General features: G+C 38.4%; 1 protein-coding gene across 18 annotated transcripts in view; it reads left to right on the forward strand.

The window, feature by feature from the left end:
* The window catches only part of ank1b (ankyrin 1, erythrocytic b), a 71,273-nt gene that overhangs the window by 19,854 nt on the left and 29,276 nt on the right, over positions 1–22,143 (forward strand). For 16 of the 18 annotated variants that reach the window (XM_077738050.1, XM_077738053.1, XM_077738049.1 and 13 more), the window contains exons 3-33: positions 491–589; positions 712–810; positions 1,322–1,420; positions 1,598–1,783; positions 2,150–2,248; positions 2,383–2,481; positions 2,698–2,796; positions 3,837–4,034; positions 5,652–5,750; positions 5,832–5,930; positions 6,000–6,098; positions 6,183–6,380; positions 7,207–7,305; positions 7,459–7,557; positions 8,093–8,290; positions 9,318–9,416; positions 10,186–10,284; positions 10,434–10,532; positions 10,687–10,779; positions 10,882–10,954; positions 11,758–11,778; positions 13,288–13,411; positions 13,647–13,710; positions 14,241–14,353; positions 15,157–15,381; positions 15,471–15,625; positions 15,876–16,087; positions 16,902–17,106; positions 17,239–17,335; positions 19,223–19,451; positions 19,543–19,671. In XM_077738050.1, the coding sequence (XP_077594176.1) occupies positions 491–589; positions 712–810; positions 1,322–1,420; positions 1,598–1,783; positions 2,150–2,248; positions 2,383–2,481; positions 2,698–2,796; positions 3,837–4,034; positions 5,652–5,750; positions 5,832–5,930; positions 6,000–6,098; positions 6,183–6,380; positions 7,207–7,305; positions 7,459–7,557; positions 8,093–8,290; positions 9,318–9,416; positions 10,186–10,284; positions 10,434–10,532; positions 10,687–10,779; positions 10,882–10,954; positions 11,758–11,778; positions 13,288–13,411; positions 13,647–13,710; positions 14,241–14,353; positions 15,157–15,381; positions 15,471–15,625; positions 15,876–16,087; positions 16,902–17,106; positions 17,239–17,335; positions 19,223–19,451; positions 19,543–19,671 (3,906 nt within the window). The remainder of the gene's footprint in view (positions 1–490; positions 590–711; positions 811–1,321; positions 1,421–1,597; positions 1,784–2,149; positions 2,249–2,382; positions 2,482–2,697; positions 2,797–3,836; positions 4,035–5,651; positions 5,751–5,831; positions 5,931–5,999; positions 6,099–6,182; positions 6,381–7,206; positions 7,306–7,458; positions 7,558–8,092; positions 8,291–9,317; positions 9,417–10,185; positions 10,285–10,433; positions 10,533–10,686; positions 10,780–10,881; positions 10,955–11,757; positions 11,779–13,287; positions 13,412–13,646; positions 13,711–14,240; positions 14,354–15,156; positions 15,382–15,470; positions 15,626–15,875; positions 16,088–16,901; positions 17,107–17,238; positions 17,336–19,222; positions 19,452–19,542; positions 19,672–22,143) is intronic. The other 2 variants (XM_077738037.1, XM_077738041.1) reach the window with 2 other exon arrangements.

The following is a 22,143-nucleotide window of genomic DNA, read 5'->3' on the forward strand; positions in this document are numbered from 1 at the left end:
TCTGCTATCTTAATACTATCATCACAATGTGAATTCTGTTTGAACAGTGTAGCTGCAGGTTTATAATCTATTTTTAGAGAAGCAGCTGATCACTAGATCAAAAATGTGTTCTTTATGAAATATCAGGTATGTTGCAGTGTTTTTAAATCAATTTATGATTTAGAATTCACACAGACTAACTGCAAGTTTTTCATCTTTTAAAACATACCAAGCAAAGTGTTTGAAGCCATAAAGACCTAAGAATATCGTCTTCAATCTTTGCTTTCCAGCCACTCGGTAGATAGGAGTTGTGTCGGAGTACGTTATTGTGGACTTTTCAAACAGCGCTGTTTCCATGCAAGATGGATGACTTTGGAAATTTATGCAAACTGTGCTTATTACAGTGAAACTTCACATATTTTGGGATACAGTTACTAATCACTTCAAGGGAATATATTTGTAATACTTTTGGGCTTCAGAGGTTGAATGAGTTTTTTTTATTACCCTAAAGAATGGCCTGAATGGGCTACATCTTGCTTCTAAAGAAGGTCATGTGAAAATGGTCCTGGAACTCCTCCACTCGGGCATTGAACTGGAAGCCACCACCAAGGTGCAGTAGCCTTACTGTTTTCGTTGGCCTTTCAAACGTTTAAGCCAGTGAAATGTATGTGTGTTTGAGATGAATGCAGCCAGTATCTTTTCCATCTCTGTCCTTCTCTGTGTAACCTCCAGAAAGGCAACACTGCTCTCCATATTGCAGCGCTGGCCGGCCAAGAGAAGGTGGTGGCTGAGCTTGTCAATTATGGAGCCAACGTTAATGCCCAGTCACATGTGAGTCACACAAAGAACATGGAAACATATGTGCAAAGTCATTCAGTGGTTTCTGTTACTTTACATCAGTGGTCTCAAACCGGTCCTCAAAGGGCCGCAGTGGGTGCAGGTTTTCATTCCAATTCAACAAGGATAACTTTTGCATGTGCAATCAGGTAATTAGAGTCAGGTGCTATTTATTTTAAAGACACCTGATTGGTTGAAATGTCGGCACTGGATCGGTTGGAACAAAAACCAGGACCCACTGCGGCCCTATGTGGAACCGGTTTGAGACCACTACTTTATATGTTGGATTACATTTGGGTTAAGGAAACTCCTCCTCACGGGGCTTTCTTTGTGTTCATGTTTGTTCTAAAATCTAAAATGTTTTCAAAGACCAACTTATGCGTGCACATTAGTATAGTCAGATGCTTTAAAACATTTCTAAAATATTGGTCTGTATTTTTAGTGTTTAAGTGTTTCTAGGTGGGTAATTGCCCACATTGAGCATATCTGTGTATGTTTCATCCAGAAAGGGTTCAGTCCACTCTACATGGCGGCACAGGAGAACCATCTAGAGGTGGTTAAGTTTCTTCTTGAGAACGGCGCCAATCAGAGTCTTCCCACAGAGGTAAGTGTGAATATGTTTGAGATTTCATGAAAACAGTGTGTATGTGTTTGTTATATAGTTGCCATATGTCACAGTTTGTTGACGTAAAGCACAAGAATGAGGAGTATAAACCATATTTAGGACTAAAATGAAAGAAAAGCTGATTTGACTCTCCCTCAATTTTTTGCCCGATGACAGGACGGCTTCACTCCTCTGGCCGTTGCCCTTCAGCAGGGCCATGAAAACGTTGTTGCCTTGCTCATCAACTATGGCACCAAAGGCAAGGTCCGCCTGCCAGCGCTGCACATTGCCGCTCGAAATGACGACACGCGTACTGCCGCTGTCCTCCTGCAAAATGACCCAAATCCTGACGTCCTCAGTAAGGTAAACACTCAATGGTGCTGTAATTTTTGGGTAATTGTTGCATATTGACTAAAGGGAATAAATGAGATGATTTTTTTCAGCCCAAACATTTTTTTTTCGATATTTTTAATGTGTAATTATTTTCATATTCCTGATAATTCAATTGTTTGTATCACCATGTGATTTTGTATATTTAAAACAAATGACTTTAGTTCTGAACTAATGGATTCCTGTCTAATAGTGCTTTTTCAAAACCTCTGAGAAAATTTTGAGTTTTTGAACATTACAATAGTAATTATGATAATATGACAACGAAATCATTTGTAAACTAATTAATTATTTTTTCTCCCTCTTACACATGCCTTGTGTTGTCCCTTGTTTTTGTAGACTGGTTTTACCCCTCTACATATCGCAGCCCACTATGAGAATATGAGCGTAGCCCAGCTCTTACTAAACAGAGGAGCCAATGTAAACTTTACCCCAAAGGTCAGCCCTCTCACCTGTGATTGAATTATGTGCCAAGGATGTACTTCCTTTTGCTTCACAGATTTGAACCAGAAATACATTTTGGGAGGTTTATGACATCAATACTTTAGTAGCCTGTGTCTTCTTTTCACTAGAATGGCATCACGCCACTTCATATTGCCTCTAGGAGAGGAAACATGATGATGGTCCGACTCCTGCTGGACAGAGGGGCCCAAATAGATGCCAAAACAAAGGTAGGGTGTTTTTTCTTTGTTTGTTTGTCAGAGTTGAAATGCTGCTTCCTTTAGCATTTGGTGCACAAATTTGGCATTTTATTTCATTTATCATACTTTCCAAAATGTATTCACACAATCTGTCGACCACACTGCTGAGTTACTTTTTTTACAGAGCATATATTCCCCATTTATGCTAACAATGTCTCTTTATTTGCCGTGTGTGTATGTGTACAGGATGAATTGACTCCACTTCACTGTGCAGCCCGTAATGGACACGTTCGCATCATTGAGATTCTGCTGGAACATGGTGCTCCCATCCAAGCTAAAACTAAGGTACAGATTAATAAGCACAGTATATTACACCCTCAGTGAGATTCTTTCATCCAATGCTGCGGGTTTCTAACATTGCCAAGTCTTTTGATATCATCTCAGCGAATTAAATAGGACTCCACTAAGATTAAAGGAGCATTACATAAGATTGGTGGCCAAAAATGGTACTGCAAGCAAGTTCAGTTCAAACGCATTACACCCCCTTCCTTTTTTGTCTGACAGATAAAAAAACGTTTGTTGCATGAGACATAAAAAAACTCACTTGTGCCCGCCATTGCTTGCTCAATGCCGCCGCCCATCTTACTTAGGGATGACAAACTAGACCACTAGGGACACATTTCCTAATTGTACTGCTCATGTGACTTCCTTTTTTAATTTGTCTACATGCAGTCAACACCCTTAGGAATGTGCAATCAAGCCGTCCATGGGTGGACAAACTGGTCCTCAAGGGGCGCTGTGGGTGCAGGTTTTTGTTCCAACCGATCCAGCACAGACACTTTCACTAATGACATATCTGCAGAAAACAAGAGCCCCTGACTGCAATCCACTGTTTCTACTTGTAGGACATCAGATTGGTAAAAAAGGTGTCCTCGTATGGGTTGGAATGAAAACCTGTTCCCTCCTCCCTGGACTTGCGTGGGTTTGCCCTGGGTACTCCCACATTCCAAAAAAAGGAATGGTAGGCTGGTTGAACACTCTAAATTGCCCCTAGGCGTGAATGGCTTTCCGTCTCCTTGTGCCTGGGATTGCCTGGCCACCAATTTAGGATGTCTCCCACCTCGTTTCTGAAGTCAGCTGGGAAAGGCTCCAGCATCCCCCGCGACCCTTGTGAGGATAGGCGGTTTAGAAAATGAACGAATGAACGAACAAATTAATGATTGAATAATTAAATGAATGAATGAATGTATTAATAATGTTTATTCAAATATGAGGGACATTTGTGTGCAAAGGTTACGTAATGCTATTTTATCAAAAAGTTAGGGTTATCAAAACAGAACCACAGTGTACCTAGCCTTCTATTTCTGTCTTTGCTCTTTTTGCAGAATGGTCTGTCCCCCATTCACATGGCAGCTCAGGGGGATCACATGGACTGTGTGCGACAGCTCCTTCAATACAGTGCCGAGATCGATGACATCACACTGGACCATTTAACCCCTCTCCATGTAGCAGCCCACTGTGGTCATCATCGCATGGCCAAAGTTCTTCTCGACAAGGGGGCTAAAGCCAACGCTCGGGCACTGGTATTTGTTTTTCGTTGCCGGATCATTAATAGGGCGCTTATTGGCTGACATTGACTGTACTTGACAGCCATTGCGTTTTGACTGGGGGAGGCTGGTAGCGAATTATTTCTAAATTATAATAAATAAAAAAAGATGATAATATGATTATAATAGAAACCTGGGCTCCACATACGTGGAAATTACATTTTGGGTCTTGTCGGCCATACGTCTCGACAAAATGTTAATATTGTGACGCCAGGTCCTTATGAAGCAGGTGCATGTCTACAACCCATAAATGATCTAGTCAAAATGAAATGTAATGATTAATAGTATTTTTGAATAAAATATCTTAATAAATGTCACAAGAATATGCACAAATCTGACTAAATTTTACCTTACTTTTCACGTATATCTTCTCACTTCTCATTCTCATTCAAATAACTTTTCTGCTGTACGTGTCACTTTAATTTAGATAGTCAACCTTCCATTTATATGCAATATTTTTCCATTGGAAAACTTGCTTACAACTTTAGCTTTGCTGCATGTTTGGAGAGGAGACTTTTCGCAACCCAATTTCATAGTTTCGTCCTCTATTTGCACATACTTTGATAGCCACCTTAAAAGAACCGCATTTCTTTTTTACTTTGGCTTGTTGAGTGGCTCTGCCACAGCAAAGTCATTTCGCCATGAGACAGCAGCTCCAACGAACAGTTATCTATATGCTAACCTGAAAAACGCCTAAGTAACGCAGCCAATCAATGTATCATATCATTGGCTGAACACAGTGTTAGTCATAATTGTATCCGAAATTACAGTTCTTTGTCGTTTGTCAGTGACAGGCTGCCACGCTTTGAGTTGCATAGCAAAATGGCAAAGAAAAATTTGCAATGTGTTTATTTTTTTTACAATTCAGGTTCGATTTTATTTTATGCACTGCATATGTTTGCTGCGCGTGGAGAACATGAGAGTAGTAGGCAAGCTTAGAAAGAACATTGTTTTATGAGGTTACGTCTTTTTTCATTACCGTATTTTCATGACTATAAGGCGCACTTAAAAGCCTTAAATTTTCTCCAAAATAGACAGTGCGCCTTATAATCCAGTGCGCCTTATACATGGAAAAAACAGAAAAACAAAAACGAAAAAGCACCACTGTCAGATATTAAAAAAACACAAACGCCTGAACTGAAACAATACTGTTAAATTCGCAGATATCATTTTAGTTTACAACATCTTCCATCATATAGCTCCTCCCCCACTGCAAGATTTTATGCAAAAAAATCCAAAACATCAACAATGGCTGCTGGCTCTAGAGGTGACTGTGTAGTGATTGCTTCATACCTGGAAGTCAATAGCAATTACCGTATTTTCACGACTTTAAGGTGCACTTAAAGTCTTAAATTTTCTCCAAAATAGACAGTGCGCCTTATAATACAGTGCACCTTATAATACAGTGCGCCTTATAACACAGTGAGCCTTATATATGGAAAAAATGTCATTCATTGAGAGTGCGCCTTATAATGCGGTGCCGGTGCGCCTTATAGTCGTGAAAAAAACGGTAACCAAAAAATTCGCTTGGCCTATTTTTGCTATTTTTGATAAACGTATTTTGGTGTGTAATTGTTTCCCCTCCAACTCCAGAATGGCTTCACGCCACTTCATATTGCATGCAAGAAGAACCACATGAGGTCAATGGACTTGCTACTTAAACACTCAGCTTCCCTAGAAGCTGTAACTGAGGTAAGATCCTTATCAATTAACATGGCATCGTGTGCCTTTGCATGTTGACCCATATTCCTTCCTATACATGTATTTTTGCAGTCTGGCCTCACTCCTCTTCATGTAGCAGCTTTCATGGGTCACCTGAACATAGTGAAGAATCTGCTCCAGAGAGGGGCTTCACCTAATGCTTCCAATGTGGTAAGAATCTCCTTCCTCCTACTTGCGCAATATCACAGAAAGGTGTAAGCCATGAATGCATGTATCCAGAAGGTGGAGACCCCTCTCCATATGGCCTCCAGAGCAGGACACTGTGAAGTTGCCCAATTTCTGTTGCAAAACTCAGCACAAGTAGACGCTAAGGCCAAGGTGCATTCTTCTTTTAATCCCTTCAGATGTAAATGTTCCTCCTTTTTCCATACTCCATGTTTTTTTTCTTTTTTATACCATCAGGACGATCAAACACCCCTTCACTGTGCTGCCCGTATGGGACACAAGGAGCTGGTCAAGTTGCTGCTTGAACACAAGGCCAACCCAGACTCGTCCACAACGGCAGGGCACACGCCTTTACATATCGCCGGGCGAGAAGGACATATCCATACCATTCGCATCTTGTTAGATGCTGGTGCGCAGCAGACTAAAATGACAAAGGTGAGGTTAATAATGGGGAAAAATATAAGCAGAGACGTTAAATGTTTCCAAATGGTTCCTTTTTTTTGTCAGAGCCAGGAAAAACACAGTTAGGCCTCTTGTCTGCTTTATCTGAGTTTGAGATTTGAATAGATTGAGAAAACAGTTTGCCTCAATACAGAAGAGAACCCCCATTAGAGGACAATACACTAGTAGTTATTGATGTAGGAGCAAACCAACTTGTTATGCCGTAATTAAAAAAAATAAAAACCAACTACTTGGACATAAAAAATGTTATGTTGTTGTAATGTTGTTATTGTGTTGTCATTTTTTAATAGCACATGATGTCAAAACAAACTCAGGAGAGATAAGCACACTTGAAGTATAACTTTTATGCATTAATTTTTGTTTTCTAAATGTGCCATTGCAAATTCCTGTCCTTATCATTGATTCCCTTGCTTTTTACGATAATTATTGACACAATAGAAACCACAATTATTTGTGTTATTACTTGGGATGTCCAGGTTGGTGGGGTTTTTTAACTTTCGATTTTTTTGATTAATGATTGCCAAATACCCTTATCTTCAATAATAATGTAATCAGTAAATAAATAGTCATACTATATTTATGTTAAATTAAGCCTTGCTGGTGTTCCATCAAGAAAGGCTCTTGCACGGTAATCTGTTACTTTCAATAGTTTCTAAATAGAAAGTAAAGAAAGCTATTGTTTTGGATCTAATCTTGCGACAAATTCCGAAATTATCCAAACTAAGAATGAGTATTGGATCAGAACGTCACAAGTAAAAACTGATATTTTTAACTTTCTGTCGTGTTTTTGACCAAGCAGAAAGGCTTCACACCCCTCCACGTGGCCTCAAAATATGGAAAAGTGGACGTAGCAGAGCTCCTTCTGGAGAGAGGCGCCAATCCTAACGCTGCTGGCAAGGTGAGGACATCCTACACATTTTCAATAGGGACAACATAAACATTGTGTTTTATCATTGTTTACCATGTGTCTAAAATATACATGTTTATATGTGTTTGTTTGTGTATGTCTTTGTTCTTTATCTGTGTTCTGGAACGTGTGTATATTTACTAGAATGGTCTGACTCCTCTTCATGTCGCTGTTCACCACAACAACCTGGATGTTGTTAAACTCCTAGTGAGCAAGGGAGGATCCGCACACAGCACTGCCAGAGTAAGACCCAGGCAGACCAACGCAGAATTCCCTTCCCTTGAAGTGACGCGTATTCATTGTGGGCTGAAGTATTTGGATGTGTTTGTTATTACATGGAGAGAAGATGAGCTTGCTCATTTTGTTCTCTTGATTGTGTCTTCATTAAAAGCCATAAAACAATAGGTACTATATTACGGCTGTACTTTTTCCTGGAAATTTTCATTGTTTACTAAAATAGTTATTTGAAAGACAAAACAAGCATTGTTTTTGTCATGTTAGACATGCAACAAGTGAGTTGGATTGTTAGAAGACAAATCCAAATTTAAAAAAAAACAATCAACATAACAACATTGCCGTACATTAATCATGTTTTGTATTTTCACATCAACATTTTTAAAACTGAATTTGGTTCTTAAACACCAATGTTTGGTTTGTTGGTCGAGCCTAAGACGACCCAATTTATACAATTCTTTAACATAATTAGTTTTCAATATTACAGGGCTCACCAGTGATGAAATTTCCCCTTATGTCTCCTTGTTCTTGTGTATCTCTGCAGAATGGATACACCCCTCTACACATAGCAGCAAAACAGAACCAAACAGAGGTAGCTAGTTGCCTGCTTCAGAATGGTGCGTCGCCCAATGCCGAGTCCCTCCAAGGCATCACACCCCTACACCTGGCCGCACAGGAGGGACGCCCCGACATTGTTGCACTCCTCATCTCCAAACAAGCCAATGTAAATCTTGGGAATAAGGTATTGTTTGAACTCATCTTCTAAGTCCGGGGTCCACCAATCATAATTCTCTGGTCAAATTAACAAATGACAACTTAATGTAGCAAAAACTTCAATTTAAAATAAAATATTTTGTAATGTATATTAAGACCAGATTTAAGGAAAATGGGTTAAATAATTTTGAGGATCTTTCTTTGTTTTTGCATCTTAATGGCCTTTATTAGTGGAAAATTGTGAAAGTGAGTCAAATGTTTGCATTCACTAATCAGGTATTAACTGGCTGAATTTACTTGCAAAAGGCAAGGCAGATTAATGAGCTCATCTAGTGACCGCAATACAATTACCACACAGGGACACTGTGTAACAGCAATACATATTGTACTCCTTTACATTTTATCGTAGCAAAACCCGGTGGAGCGAGTGGTTAGCAGGTCGGCCTCACAGCTCTGGGATCCTGGGTTCAAATCCAATTCTTCCTGCGCCTGCTTGGGTTTTCTCTGGATATTCTGGTTTTCTCTGGGTATTCTGGTTTCCTCCCACATTCCAAAAACATGCATGGTAGGCTGATTGGACACTCTAAAAAAAACCTAGGTATGGATGTGAGTGTGTATTGTTGTCCGTTTCCTTGTGTCCTGCGATCACCTGGCCACCGATTCAGGGTGTTCTCCGCCTCTGGCTCTGACAGCTGGGATTGGCTCCATTGCCCCCCGCGACCCTCATGAGGATAAGGTGGTTCAGAAAATGAAAACATTCAGAATCCAGCAGACGTTACAAATGTAAACATTTCGTTGGGTTGGAACGAATGCAAACACCCCACCAGTGCACTTAATATAATCATAGTATTGACTATACTGCCTGTGAGCAAATACTAGTGTGTCAATGTGTTTCACTGTCAGTAGACATCATTGGGAGAAAATATTAGCTTTTATTTTTGCAATCAAAAAATTAGGACAAATAAATTAAATTAGCTAAACAATCGACCGGGGTACCTTTACTTAAAATAAATCTGAGGATGACATCACAATCCTTTCCACCATTTTGTCTCCAGAATGGATTGACCCCTCTTCATCTGGTGGCACAAGAGGGCCACGTAGGCATTGCTGACACACTGGTCAAACAAGGAGCATCCGTGTATGCTGCTTCACGGGTAAAGAGAATGTGATGAAGAATCAAGTTACTTTTATCATATTACAGTATTTTCACGACTATAAGGCACACTTAAAAGTCTTACATTTTCTCCAAAATAGGCAGTGCGCCTTATGATCCAGTGCGCCTTATATATGGAAAAAACTGAAAACGAAAAACCACCACTGTCGGATATTAAAAAAACACAAACGCCTGAACCGAAACAATACTGTTAAATATGCAGATGCCATCTTAGTTTACAAAATCTTCCATCATATAGCTCCTCCCCCACTGCAAGATTTTATGCAAAAAAATCCAAATCATCAACAATGGCTGGCTCTAGAGGTGACTGTGTAGTGAGTGCTTCATACCTGGAAGTTAATAGCAATTACCATATTTTCACGACTAAAGGCGCACTTAAAAGTCTTAAATTTTCTCCAAAATAGACAGTGCGCTTTATAATACAGTGCGCCTTATAATACAGTACGCCTTATAATACAGTGCACCTTATAGTACAGTACGCCTTATAATACAGTGCACCTTATAATACAGTGCGCCTTATAATACAGTGCGCCTTATAATACAGTGCACCTTATAATACAGTGCGCCTTATAATACAGTGCGCCTTATAATACAGTGCGCCTTATAATACAGTGCGCCTTATAATACAGTGCGCCTTATAATACAATGCGCCCTATATATGGAAAAATGTCATTCGTTGAGTGTGCGCCTTATAATGTGGTGCGCCTTATAGTCGTGAAAATACGGTAATTTTATTTCCTCTCTTTCAGATGGGCTACACACCGCTCCACGTGGCCTGTCACTATGGAAACATCAAGATGGTCAAATTCCTCCTGCAGCAGCAGGCGCACGTGAATAGTAAAACAAGGGTAAATTCTACATATGTGCTTACTTTACAAATAAAACCTGTAGTAAACATAGCATGACTTCTTCTTAGTTAATAGTTCCAAGCACAAAATGTTATCAAAAAATTGCAATCACCTCAACAAAGGGGGAAACGTGTTATTTTCCACTGCAGATGGGCTATACTCCTTTGCACCAAGCAGCTCAGCAGGGTCACACTGATATTGTAACTCTGTTGTTGAAAAGTGGAGCTCAGCCCAATGAAATTACATCGGTGAGTCACCGTCATACTATCCAGAACCAATCCTATGAAGATTTACCTGCTACCATTGACGGTGATAGATGTCTAATCCATTTGAACAGTTTCATTGAGTTAAGGGAAATATTACAAAATGATCTAGTCATAGCCTTGTGATTATTTTTGTCAGAATGGCACATCTCCACTGGGCATCGCAAAGCGTCTGGGTTACATCTCTGTCATCGACGTGCTTAAACTGGTTACCGAGGAATCCGTATCTGCGGTGAGCCACCTTCACACAGAGGTCAAAGAGAGCTCTATGACCTCTCATTGGCTTTTTTTCTGTCTCTTTGATGGTATCTTTTGCGCCATTCTATTTTCACAGATTACGACAGAAAAGCATAGAATGAGTTTTCCTGAGACAGTGGATGAGATTTTGGATGTTTCTGAGGATGAAGGTAGGCGTAGGAGTTTATGATGGAAATACACCGTATATGCAGGGTTGACCATTTTTTTTTCAGAAAAAGGCTCACGTGAACAATGTACATTGTATGTAAAAATCCCTTGTTGAAATACAATGGGATATTCAGGGCGATACCAAAAGAAAGAATTTCAAAAGACTTTTGGCCTTGTCAATAACATACCTGTCAACCTCTGCCGATAACTGCCCTTATAAATGATTATGATTCCCCGTACAAACCCCCCAAAAACCGTACAAACACCGTACGACGCATGTTTACTCGAGGTAACTCGTTTCTTATTAGGTGGTTCCTCCATGCTTGCTTCGATATTAACTCTATGTGTATCTCCGCATGCACATGTCATCCTTTATCGATATTGCCGAACGCACCGCTAAAAAAATACATACGATTGAGGATAATTTTTGCTGGTATACCGTGACAATAGTAACGATCGATGACAGTAGCCTACGAGACTATCTGGATTTTAGCCAAAACTGTCTTGTTGAGATCGGTTTTCATAAATATTGGCGATTTAAAAAAAAAATCCCCGTACAAAAGTCGGTGTACGGCGTACATGATTTGAAATGCTAAAAAAATGTATAAAATACGTATAAAATGTACAAGTTGACAGGTATGCAATAAATACATTGTGAGATTAGGTACAATAATAAGGAAAATATTTTAATGTTATGTTTTGGTCCAATTTATTTGTATTACAAACACATTTTCATCTCCACAGCATCTTATGACTTGATGCATTCAATGCCTGTTTATAACTTCCCTTTTTATTTGCTTTATAGGGGTCGCCCAGCTAACGTTAGGTAGGATTGCGTGTATATATGCATATGTATTCGCTTTGTTCGTTCCGGTGGCTAGTGTATCATGTGGCTTCATTGTAGTTGCGCGTTCATTTTCTCTGTGCTTGTTGTCTTTCTAATCATTTCCTGGTTCAACTTCAACCGTGTTTGTTCTGTTCTATTTTTATCGCATCACCCTTTTACCTCTTGCTCCAAGATTTATTTCGAAAAAAATCAGCACCAAGCAGTTTCCTCATACGAGCATTTGACAGATTTCTGTTCAGGGACTCGTTAAACTTACATGACCTCGAGTTCCCTTCCAATTCAGTTTGTTAATGAGAGCGTATATCGGTGATCTAATTGATCAGCCAATCGGACATGTGCTGACGCACTCAAATCAACACACTCAAGGATGGTTATTGAAGATGATATATGAATAATTTTCATTTTTTAATTGTTTTTTTTTTATCTTAGAAAAAAACATTGTTTGTCTTTATTCCTGAGCAGCAGATGCCGATTCTAGTTATAGCATATATTCAGTGTGCCATGTTGGATTATTAACAGCATTTGTTTTTACTGAAACACCTAAATTCACTTAAATTCGCCTGAATTCACCTAAATTAAATAAATAAAAACACTGGCCAGTGGTCAAGTGGTTAGTTTTCTTTGGGTACACATCCCACATGCCCCAAAAATGCAGAGTTGGCTGTTTGAACACGTTTTACTGCTAGGTATTTTAGTGTAAGCATGAATGGTTGTCCGTCTCCTGGTGCTCTGCAATTGGCTGGCCACTGATTCAAAGTGTCCCCCACCTGGTATCTATTGTTAGCTGGGATAGGCTCCTGCACCCCCGTGACCCTTGTGAGGATAAGGGGTTGAGCAAATAAATGAATGCATAAAAATCCTCCACAGTTCTAAGGTCGAGGATTCGAACCCAGGTTAGGGGTAGGCTGGTTGAACACTCAAAATAACTTGTGTAGATGAGTGTGGGCGCAAATGGTTGTCTATCTCCTTGTTTCCTGCGTTTGGCTGACCATCAATTCAGGGTTCCCCACAACTAGGTCCTTTAGTTAGCTGGGATAGACTCCAGCACACCCCGCGACCTTTGTGAGAATAAGCGATACGACAAATGAATGAAGGAAAAAATAAAAACGCCAAATCACCAGGTGTTTTGAGGTTTACCATCTACGCTGGGTGTTTGAATCCATTGCTTTAACTTTAAATGTCTATTTTTTTTCCCTGTGATGTGGTGAAATCAAGATTGTTTGTTCCAGAATTTTATTTTAACCGTTGGAAATTGGAAAAGTTAACACTATTTTGATGTCTGTAGAAAAGTCAACTGCACTATATGATTTGTCACATTGCATTTGGGAAAAGTTTATACGTAACATCATCTAAAGAAAAAAAAGTATTGTTTCCTTATTTCTATTATTGGTTTTCATCTGTCTTGATTAATTTTTGTTATCTGCTACATGTTCCTATTTAAACAAACACATAAATAACAAATCCATTATGTTATTTAATTTTGTACAGGAGATGAGTTGCTTGGAATTGATGGTGCACGCTATTTGAAACTTGATGACTTTAAGGATCAAGATGATGACTTTCTCTCCCCAAAGAGAACTCTTAGGGATTTCGAAGGTGGTGTGGGAACAACGTAAGTCTGTTGTTTTTACAACTAATGGTGATAACCATTTGAGTAAAACTTTCAAAATTTATGCATACAGTGCATAGAAGGTTGGCCTCATAGTTCTGAGAATGGGGGTTTGATCCCAGGTTTGGACATTCCTGTGTGGAGTTTGCTTGTTCTCCCATGCTTGTATTGCTCCGGGTTTTAGAAATTCATATTCTCTTGAGATCTGTCAATTTTGATATGTTTTTCTCTTACACAGGCCCTATTCGCCCGCTATTCCTAGAATCCCTTGTGTATCACCAGAAACTGTTCTTCTAGATCAAGTAGGTGTGAACACTACTTAACTGTCGTTTACACGTACTGAATGTGCTTCTCACTGTGTAGTGCAGGTTCTGTCAAACTATTCTACAAAAGGTCACAATGAATGAAGGTTTTTATTCCAACTTTTCATAAGTGCATTTGTTCCGGCACAATTGGAATCAGTGGATTGCAATCGACTGTTGCTCCTTTCGACAGAAACCTTATTATACTAGATCAGTTAGAACAAAAATCTGCACCTACAAAGTAGCCTTTGAGGACTTTGGGGTCTTAAGGAGGGGTACGGCCACACCCAGGCCTGATTCGTGGGTGTAAAGTGGGTGTGTTTGGCCAAAGGGGTAAGTCTCAAACAAACTTATGATGTTGCGCAGAGATAAAACGTCATAACGTTAAAGTGTTCAAATACCTTCGCTCGGTCGTTCGAGTCAAGAGGAGCCGTTCCCACTTGTTGCACTGTGGCCCTGTTCACATTTGCCCTCCCATTGGCACAGCACACCCATAACTACTTCATTTCTCCATCATATGTTACCCACAGCACACCCCCATCCCACTACCAAAGGACTATGATGAAGACTCTCTTATCCCAAGCAGCCCAGCAACAGAAACATCAGATAACGTCAGCCCTGTGGCCAGCCCGATTCACACTGGGTGAGCCATTAGTATATGACAAGATTGAGGTGACACTCATGAAATCTTAACTGTTTGGGTAAAGTTTTGAGTTGTGCTTAAAAAATGTGAATGTGGGAATTTTTTTCAAAGCTCTCCTCTGTCGGTCTTCTTTTTTTAAATGATTATTTTAATTGCCTGAAGAAGAAGTACCTAGAACATGTCCCAAAATCCACAAGAAGTGAGTTTGGAATGGCTTAAACATAAACAGAAAGTGACCAAAAATGTAAAAAAAAAAAGGAACTCATAGATGCCACCAAATCTTCAAGAAATGGCCCAAAATTGCCACAAAATCTTCAAGAAATGGCCCAAAATTGCCACAGAATCTCCAAGAAAATTGCCACAAATTTGAAGAGAAATTACCCAAATTTAACAGATAGTGACATAGAAGTGACCAAAAATCAATATGAAGTAAACAAATTGAAAACAAAGTGACCATTAAATAACACAAAAGGAGCAGAAATTGACATTATTTTACAAGTAGTGAGCCATAAACCTCCTAAAAAACAACCGGAAGTAACCTGTTTACCAACGCATCCTCACTCAATTTCTCCAGAAACTCTTTTTTGCTAAATGTGATCTTAAAGTAGGCCAGGATCCGTGAGATCTCACTAAAACTCAAATGCATGCATGTTGGACCCTTGAATATTTTTTGGTGAAATTTCTGCAGTCTTAATCGTAAAAATCATCAAAAAAATTGGACTCATTCATTAGTAAGGATTTCTTTTTTGACCACTTATGTTAAGAATGTAGAGGAATAATTGGGCGCATCTCTCCACGCTTAGGTTCCTGGTAAGCTTCATGGTAGATGCCCGAGGAGGCTCTATGCGAGGTAGCCGACACCACGGCCTCCGCGTAATTATACCGCCTCGGACCTGCGCTGCGCCGACACGTATCACCTGCCGCTTGGTCAAACCTCAAAAACTGACCACACCTCCCCCCCTGGTGGAGGGTGAGGGGCTGGCCAGCCGGATTATCTCCCTGGGTCCATCCAGCATGCAATTCCTTGGGTGAGTCAATCACAAATCTTACATAGTCACACATTGGAATGGATATTAATCCACTGTGCAAAGTGAAAACAATGATTATGACTCCCCAGGCCAGTTATAGTGGAAATCCCACACTTTGCCTCACTGGCTCGGGGGGACCGTGAGCTTGTGATCCTACGTAGTGAAAACGGCTCAGTCTGGAAGGAACACCGAAATCGCTACGGCGATGAAGTGCTGGAAACCATCCTTAATGGCATGGATGAAGGTTAGCCTGACAAAAACCATCTATGAGACCTGTAATTACATTATTGTGAATTTTTAGTGTTACAAATATCATACAAGGACATTGAGAGAGAACAGTTTTTTTATGAGATTTTCCTGCACTGTTATTGAAGTGCACAGCTTTCATATTACTTTGCTTGAATTATGCACCGTTAACTTTCTTTTTAATCTTCTGTTCCAATCTGCTTCTTACGCACCTTTACTTTTGCGCTTAATATTACACGTTTCTGTAGATCTGGAAAGTCAAGAAGAGTTAGACAAGAAGAGGATTGGTCGGATCATTTCCACTGACTTTCCCCTGTACTTTGCCGTGGTCTCACGCATTCAGCAAGAGAGTGATCTGATTGGTCCAGAGGGTGGGCGACTGAGCTGTAATCTGGTGCAACATGTCGAGGCCATCTTTCCGGAAACCGCTGTAACTAAAAGAGTGAGATTAGGACTGCAGGTGAGAAAGGACTTGATCAGTGAGACAATTTGGATCAATTTCGGGCTCTGTTTCTGTCATATCACCGAGCATTTTTTTCTTTACCCATTGTTTGTCACAGCACTGATATCATTAAGGCAGTGGTTCTTAACGTTGTTGGAGCTACCGAACCCTACCAGTTTCATATGTGCATTCAACGAACCCTACTTTAGTGTAAAATAAAATGTGATGATTTTTTCAAATTCAAGATATATAAATTCCTCGCAGCACTGATTGGCCAAGCAATGTCACTTGATCGTCTCCAGCCAGTGATGGTCAAGTGTGTTATCTTGCATAGACACGAGTTCGATGTGTCTTAACCACCACAGCAGAGGCTCCAACGAACCCTTGAGACCAACTCACCGAACCTCTAGGTTTTGATCGAAATCAGGTTAACAATCACTGCATTAAGGCGATGGCACATATCTTAATTTGGTTTTGCTCTACTGTACACTGCTTTGTCTTGTCGTTTTTTTCTTCTTTTGTCCAGCCATTCTTCACTCCTCAGTTTCCTGATTTAACTTGTGAGCCACACTGACCGAGCTGATGCACTGATCTGATTTGGGTCAGATATGACATACGTATAAATTGGTTGCATGTGTGAGTATGGCTGGAGTTTGGATGTTTCTGTTTGAAATGTAGTGTTCTGCTTCTTTTATTATTTTAATTTCCTTATATTACCTCCACTTAATTCGTTTATTATTATTTAGTGCACAGTGTTTTCTCTGACCTACGCCTCTTCTTTTCTGCAGCCATTATACTAGCGTTTTATCAATTTATCCTCTCGTCCTCTCAGGCTCAGCCCATCCCCGATGAAATGCTGACACGGCAACTTGGCAACCAGGCGACCTTCAGCCCAGTGGTCACAATCGAACCACGCAGACGCAAATTTCACCGTCCAATCGGGTTACGCATCCCACTTCCGCCATCATGGAGGGAGAGCCCTCGTGATGCCGGCGAGGGTGACACCACCAGCCTGCGCCTCCTCTGCAGTGTCATTGGTAGTTTGACAAATCAACTTTTTAAAAATTTTAATCAGGGGTGACAGTGAAATGACTCAGCGTTTTCTCACCTTGAAAAATGTCTCGTAAGAAAGTGTCATGAAGTGACGTGGTGTACTTTTCATGACTTAGGTGGGACGGCACCTGCCCAGTGGGAGGACATCACTGGAACGACGAAACTAATGTATGCAAACAGCTGTGCCAACTTCACGACTAACGTGTCTGCAAGGTGTGATTTCCTCTGGCATGAACTTTAATTTGGAGTAGGGGTGATGATCATTTCTAGCTTTTAAGTGCTGCACCAGCTAGTGCATATGGACGGAATGACAAAACGGTCACATGACAACAAGAGACTAGACAGTCTTTGTAAATTATGCTAGCAGACTGCATAAATTCTGTATCTCATTCTTGGTGAGATGTCATCATCCGCTAGATTTTTTTAGTGGGCGGGTCAGAGGCGGCGGGTAAAGGAAGATTAGTTAGGATCTAATTTAATTTATTAAACCTGCCACCTTTTGAGTGGATTTCGTAGGTATGATCTGCTATCATTTTAAAGTCATGTAATATTATCAATACAAATTCCTAGTTTTGGAAGGAATAGTATTGTTGATGAAGGCATATTTTGTCAGAGTCCCAAGAAATAATCATGCGAGAAAAACATCATCATATTTAATTGAAGAAAGAACTTTCTTTTCAGATTTGTTTTCTTCTTCAAAAGTGTGTATAACAGTATTCCTGTTGTTTTCCTAAAAAAAAAAGACTTAATCTTTTGAGGTTATAGTACTTCCAGGACTTCATTTAACAAGTAAAAAAAAATAATAATAATTTAGGACAGTGTTTGCTAACCTCTTTTGAATTGGGCGTCTTTTTGCATTGAAAAATATCTCAAGGTACACCATGATCTGAAAGTATTCTCATTTAAAACTTTTTCTGCTATAGTAACATTATAAAGTCACTATATTAACAATATAAACCCCCAAAAACATATTTGAAGATCTAATTTTTCACACCAAGCTCATTTCGCCAAAAGTTGATGTCAGCGAACCCCGAAAAACCTCTGGTTTGAATGATATAAAAATAGCAAATGTCACGATTATTATCTAATAATTGTATTACTTTTCTGCCTATTTTATTTAAATCTCCCAAATTTATGTAAAAACCCATTTGTTCCTCACAAACACTTTATGTTGCCAAAGTATTGATGCCCTTGAATCCAAAATAGATCTGGTTTGTGTAACCTAAAAACAACAAAACGACTTAAATCTTGTGTTGCCTTTATAACTTTTTTCACCCGATCCTTTATAACTTTTTTCACCCGATATTACTTCAATATCCTAACATTACGCAACAAACAGTTTTGTTCTCACATAGAGTTTATGACGATAAAAATGAAGCGTGTTAAATCGAACAACAGTTGGCTCATATTACATAAAAATAAGCAAAAAGAATAACTTTAATCTCATAACATCACGATTTGAATATTGTAATAGTAGAATGTATGACTGAATGTTCATCATTCATTCATTCATCCATTCATCTTCCACACCACTCATCCTGAAAGGGTTGTTGGGGTTGCTGGAGCCTAACCCAGCTGTCTTCGGGCGAAAGGCAGACTACACCCTAGAATGGTCGCCAGTCAGTCGTAAGGCAGACAGAGAGACAAACAACCGTGCTCAACACCGATAATACCGCTACCAGTGGGAATTGAGCCAGCGCCTGCTTTCACCGAAGACAGGCGGGTGAACCTCTACGAGGTGGCTTAATGTCCATCATATTTTGACTTTAATCTTGTAATATTTATTTTTTAATCTCATAATATTTTTATTTTTGATTTTAATCTGGTAATATTAAGTTTTTTTGTCTTGGAATATTGCAATGTATGACTTCTTGGCGAATCATTTACCACGGCACACAAGTGGTTGAAACACTAATTTAGGGTTATCGTGCGAGATTTAATGTTTTTCCTCCTCATTTCTTAGATTTTAATTGTTCCAAAGCTAAGATGGGTAAAAAAAAATCATTATGCTCTTTCTGGAAATTACTTGACAACCCTTGCGGCATCTTTGTTCAGCCAAATAAAATTCTGCCATTTCTTTTTTATTTTTCTCTTGCACAGATTTTGGCTAGCAGATTGTCCCCGCACAGCAGAAGCTGTGACCTTTGCAAACCTTTTGTACCGGGAACTGATGGCCGTGCCTTATATGGCCAAGTTTGTCATCTTTGCAAAAATGAACGAGTCGCGGGAAGGCCGCTTGCGTTGTTATTGCATGACTGATGACAAGATGGACAAGACACTGGAGTTGCACGAAAATTTCACCGAAGTGGCGCGCAGCCGAGACATCGAGGTCAGCACTGAGTAAAAAAAATATAAATCAAAGATTAACAGCATTTTTTTTGTTTTTACAATTATTTATTTCATTTTGTTTTATTTTTTAGCTGATGGAAGGTATGCCGCTGCATTTGGAATGTTCCGGAAACCTTGTGCCAATCAGAAAAGCCACACAACAGCCTCGTACCTTCAGCTTTCAAGCCTTCAGAGATAATCGACTGCCTGTTTCCGTCAAGGTCTGTCTCGACGTGGCACGAAGGCATTCATGTTACTGTGTCATGTTTCTGTTATAGTCTGTATCGTGAATTAACTTGTAGGTCACTTAATTGATTGTCTCACTTCTAGCGACTGTTGAGCTTCCCAAAAGCCACTTTTAGTATCTCCGTGTTCGTTTACTATCACCTTGAGTTTGAAACAGGCTAACATACCCTTAGCTCACGTGGATACCTCAAATTCATAGTGATATGAATCCAATTTTATTAAAGTTTCACTTTTTATATTAGTTTTCATAACCTTGGGTACTATTTAGACAGGTTTGCACAATACTTTGCATTGAAAATGGCCAGAATGCAATTTTTCAACATACTTTTGTACAGGGGTGGCCAACTCCAGTCCTCAATAGGCTCTATCCACTCTGTTTTTCCACCAACACAGCTGATCACATAATCCGGATCCGTATCAAGCTTCTAGACAGTTTGCAGATGAGTTGATCATTTGATTTGGGTGTGGTAAAGGAGGGAGGTATGGAAAACAGACTGGATATGGGCCCTCAAGGACCGGAGTTGGCCACCCTTGCTCTAGTAGGTCTTTTTTGGTCTGTTTTACAAACGCTCGGTTTCTCATTTACATAACCTTTGCTCTGATTGGCGGTCGGTGGAATGGATGTGTCAGGGGAGGCACTTGAGTGTCGGCAATGCGTGTGGAGACTTTTACACATTGTTGAGATGCAGACCAAATCATTGTTTAAAGAGACAAGGCTTTGCAATTTCTCAATCATACACATAACATTTTCACTCACTTGACACTCCCACTCCAGCATTGTTCCATGTGCACCACTACAGAGTGGCATATTTCAGGAAGGAGGCAATATTTTATCCAGGACTTTCCAATTCCAAAATACTTAGATATTTCTTTAGCATTTTTACTTGAAGAAAACATTCAATAACTTGACGCCAACTCCCTTGTACAAAGGGTCAAGGCTGTAAGTCATTGTCATCTGGCAGGCGGTCTTGGTCAAATTGCTTGAAATAAAAAGAAAAAAGTCAAAAGATCAGGCGAGGAGGGCGATTGCAAATGCAATAATGATCAAATCAAAAGCTATAGAGATAAGACTTTTCTTGGCGCACTCCTATTTCAAGTTACCTTATGCATGAAATAGTTTAAAATATTAGAAAATGACTTCAGCTCCTCTTTGAAAGCTGCTTCCCAGTTTGTGGCTAGGATTAGTCATCCATCCACTTCAGGTAAATCCTTATGTCAGAAAGGAATTATTGATTGGAACTCTACTTACACAGTTGAAAATTCAAAAGTTAATAGCTGAGCCTTTTGAACTCAGCAGATAACCAAAACAGAAGCACTTGAAGTTAATACGTCATCTCACAGACTAATTCAAGTGAAGAGACTACTTCATGGTGTAAACAACTTTGCGAGACTGTTTGAAAGATGATTTTATATTATATGGGGATGACGTCATGCGATCAACCCTCTTGTGTCCTCGCTGTGTGTGCATATTGATGTCCGAGGATATAAAATGACACTCATAGGTCAAACTGACATAGGTAATGGTTGAATTACGGCTTGGGCAACTTCTTTGTTCATCCTTGCCAGTAACATTTAACTATATATATATATATATATATATATATATATATATATATATATATATATATATATATATATATATATATATATATATATATATATATATATATATATATATATATATATATATATATATATATATATATATATATATATATATATATATATATATATATATATATATATATATATATATATATATATATATATATATATATATATATATATATATATATATATATATATATATATATATATATATATATATATATATATATATATATATATATATATATATATATATATATATATATATATATATATATATATATATATATATATATATATATATATATATATATATATATATATATATATATATATATAGATAGATAGATATAGATATAGATATAGATATATATATATATATATATATATATATATATATATATATATATATATATATATATATATATATATATATATATATATATATATATATATATATATATATATATATATATATATATATATATATATATATATATATATATATATATATATATATATATATATATATATATATATATATATATATATATATATATATATATATATATATATATATATATATATATATATATATATATATATATATATCTATATCTATATATATATATATATATATATATATATATATATATATATATATATATATATATATATATATATATCTATATCTATATCTATATCTATATATCTATATCTATATCTATCTATATCTATATCTAGATCTAGATCTAGATCTAGAGATAGAGATAGAGATAGAGATAGAGATAGAGATAGAGATAGAGATAGAGATAGAGATAGAGATAGAGATAGAGATA

The sequence above is a fragment of the Stigmatopora nigra genome, chromosome 17 (assembly GCF_051989575.1).
Source record: "Stigmatopora nigra isolate UIUO_SnigA chromosome 17, RoL_Snig_1.1, whole genome shotgun sequence".
Classification (NCBI taxonomy): Eukaryota; Metazoa; Chordata; class Actinopteri; order Syngnathiformes; family Syngnathidae; genus Stigmatopora; species Stigmatopora nigra.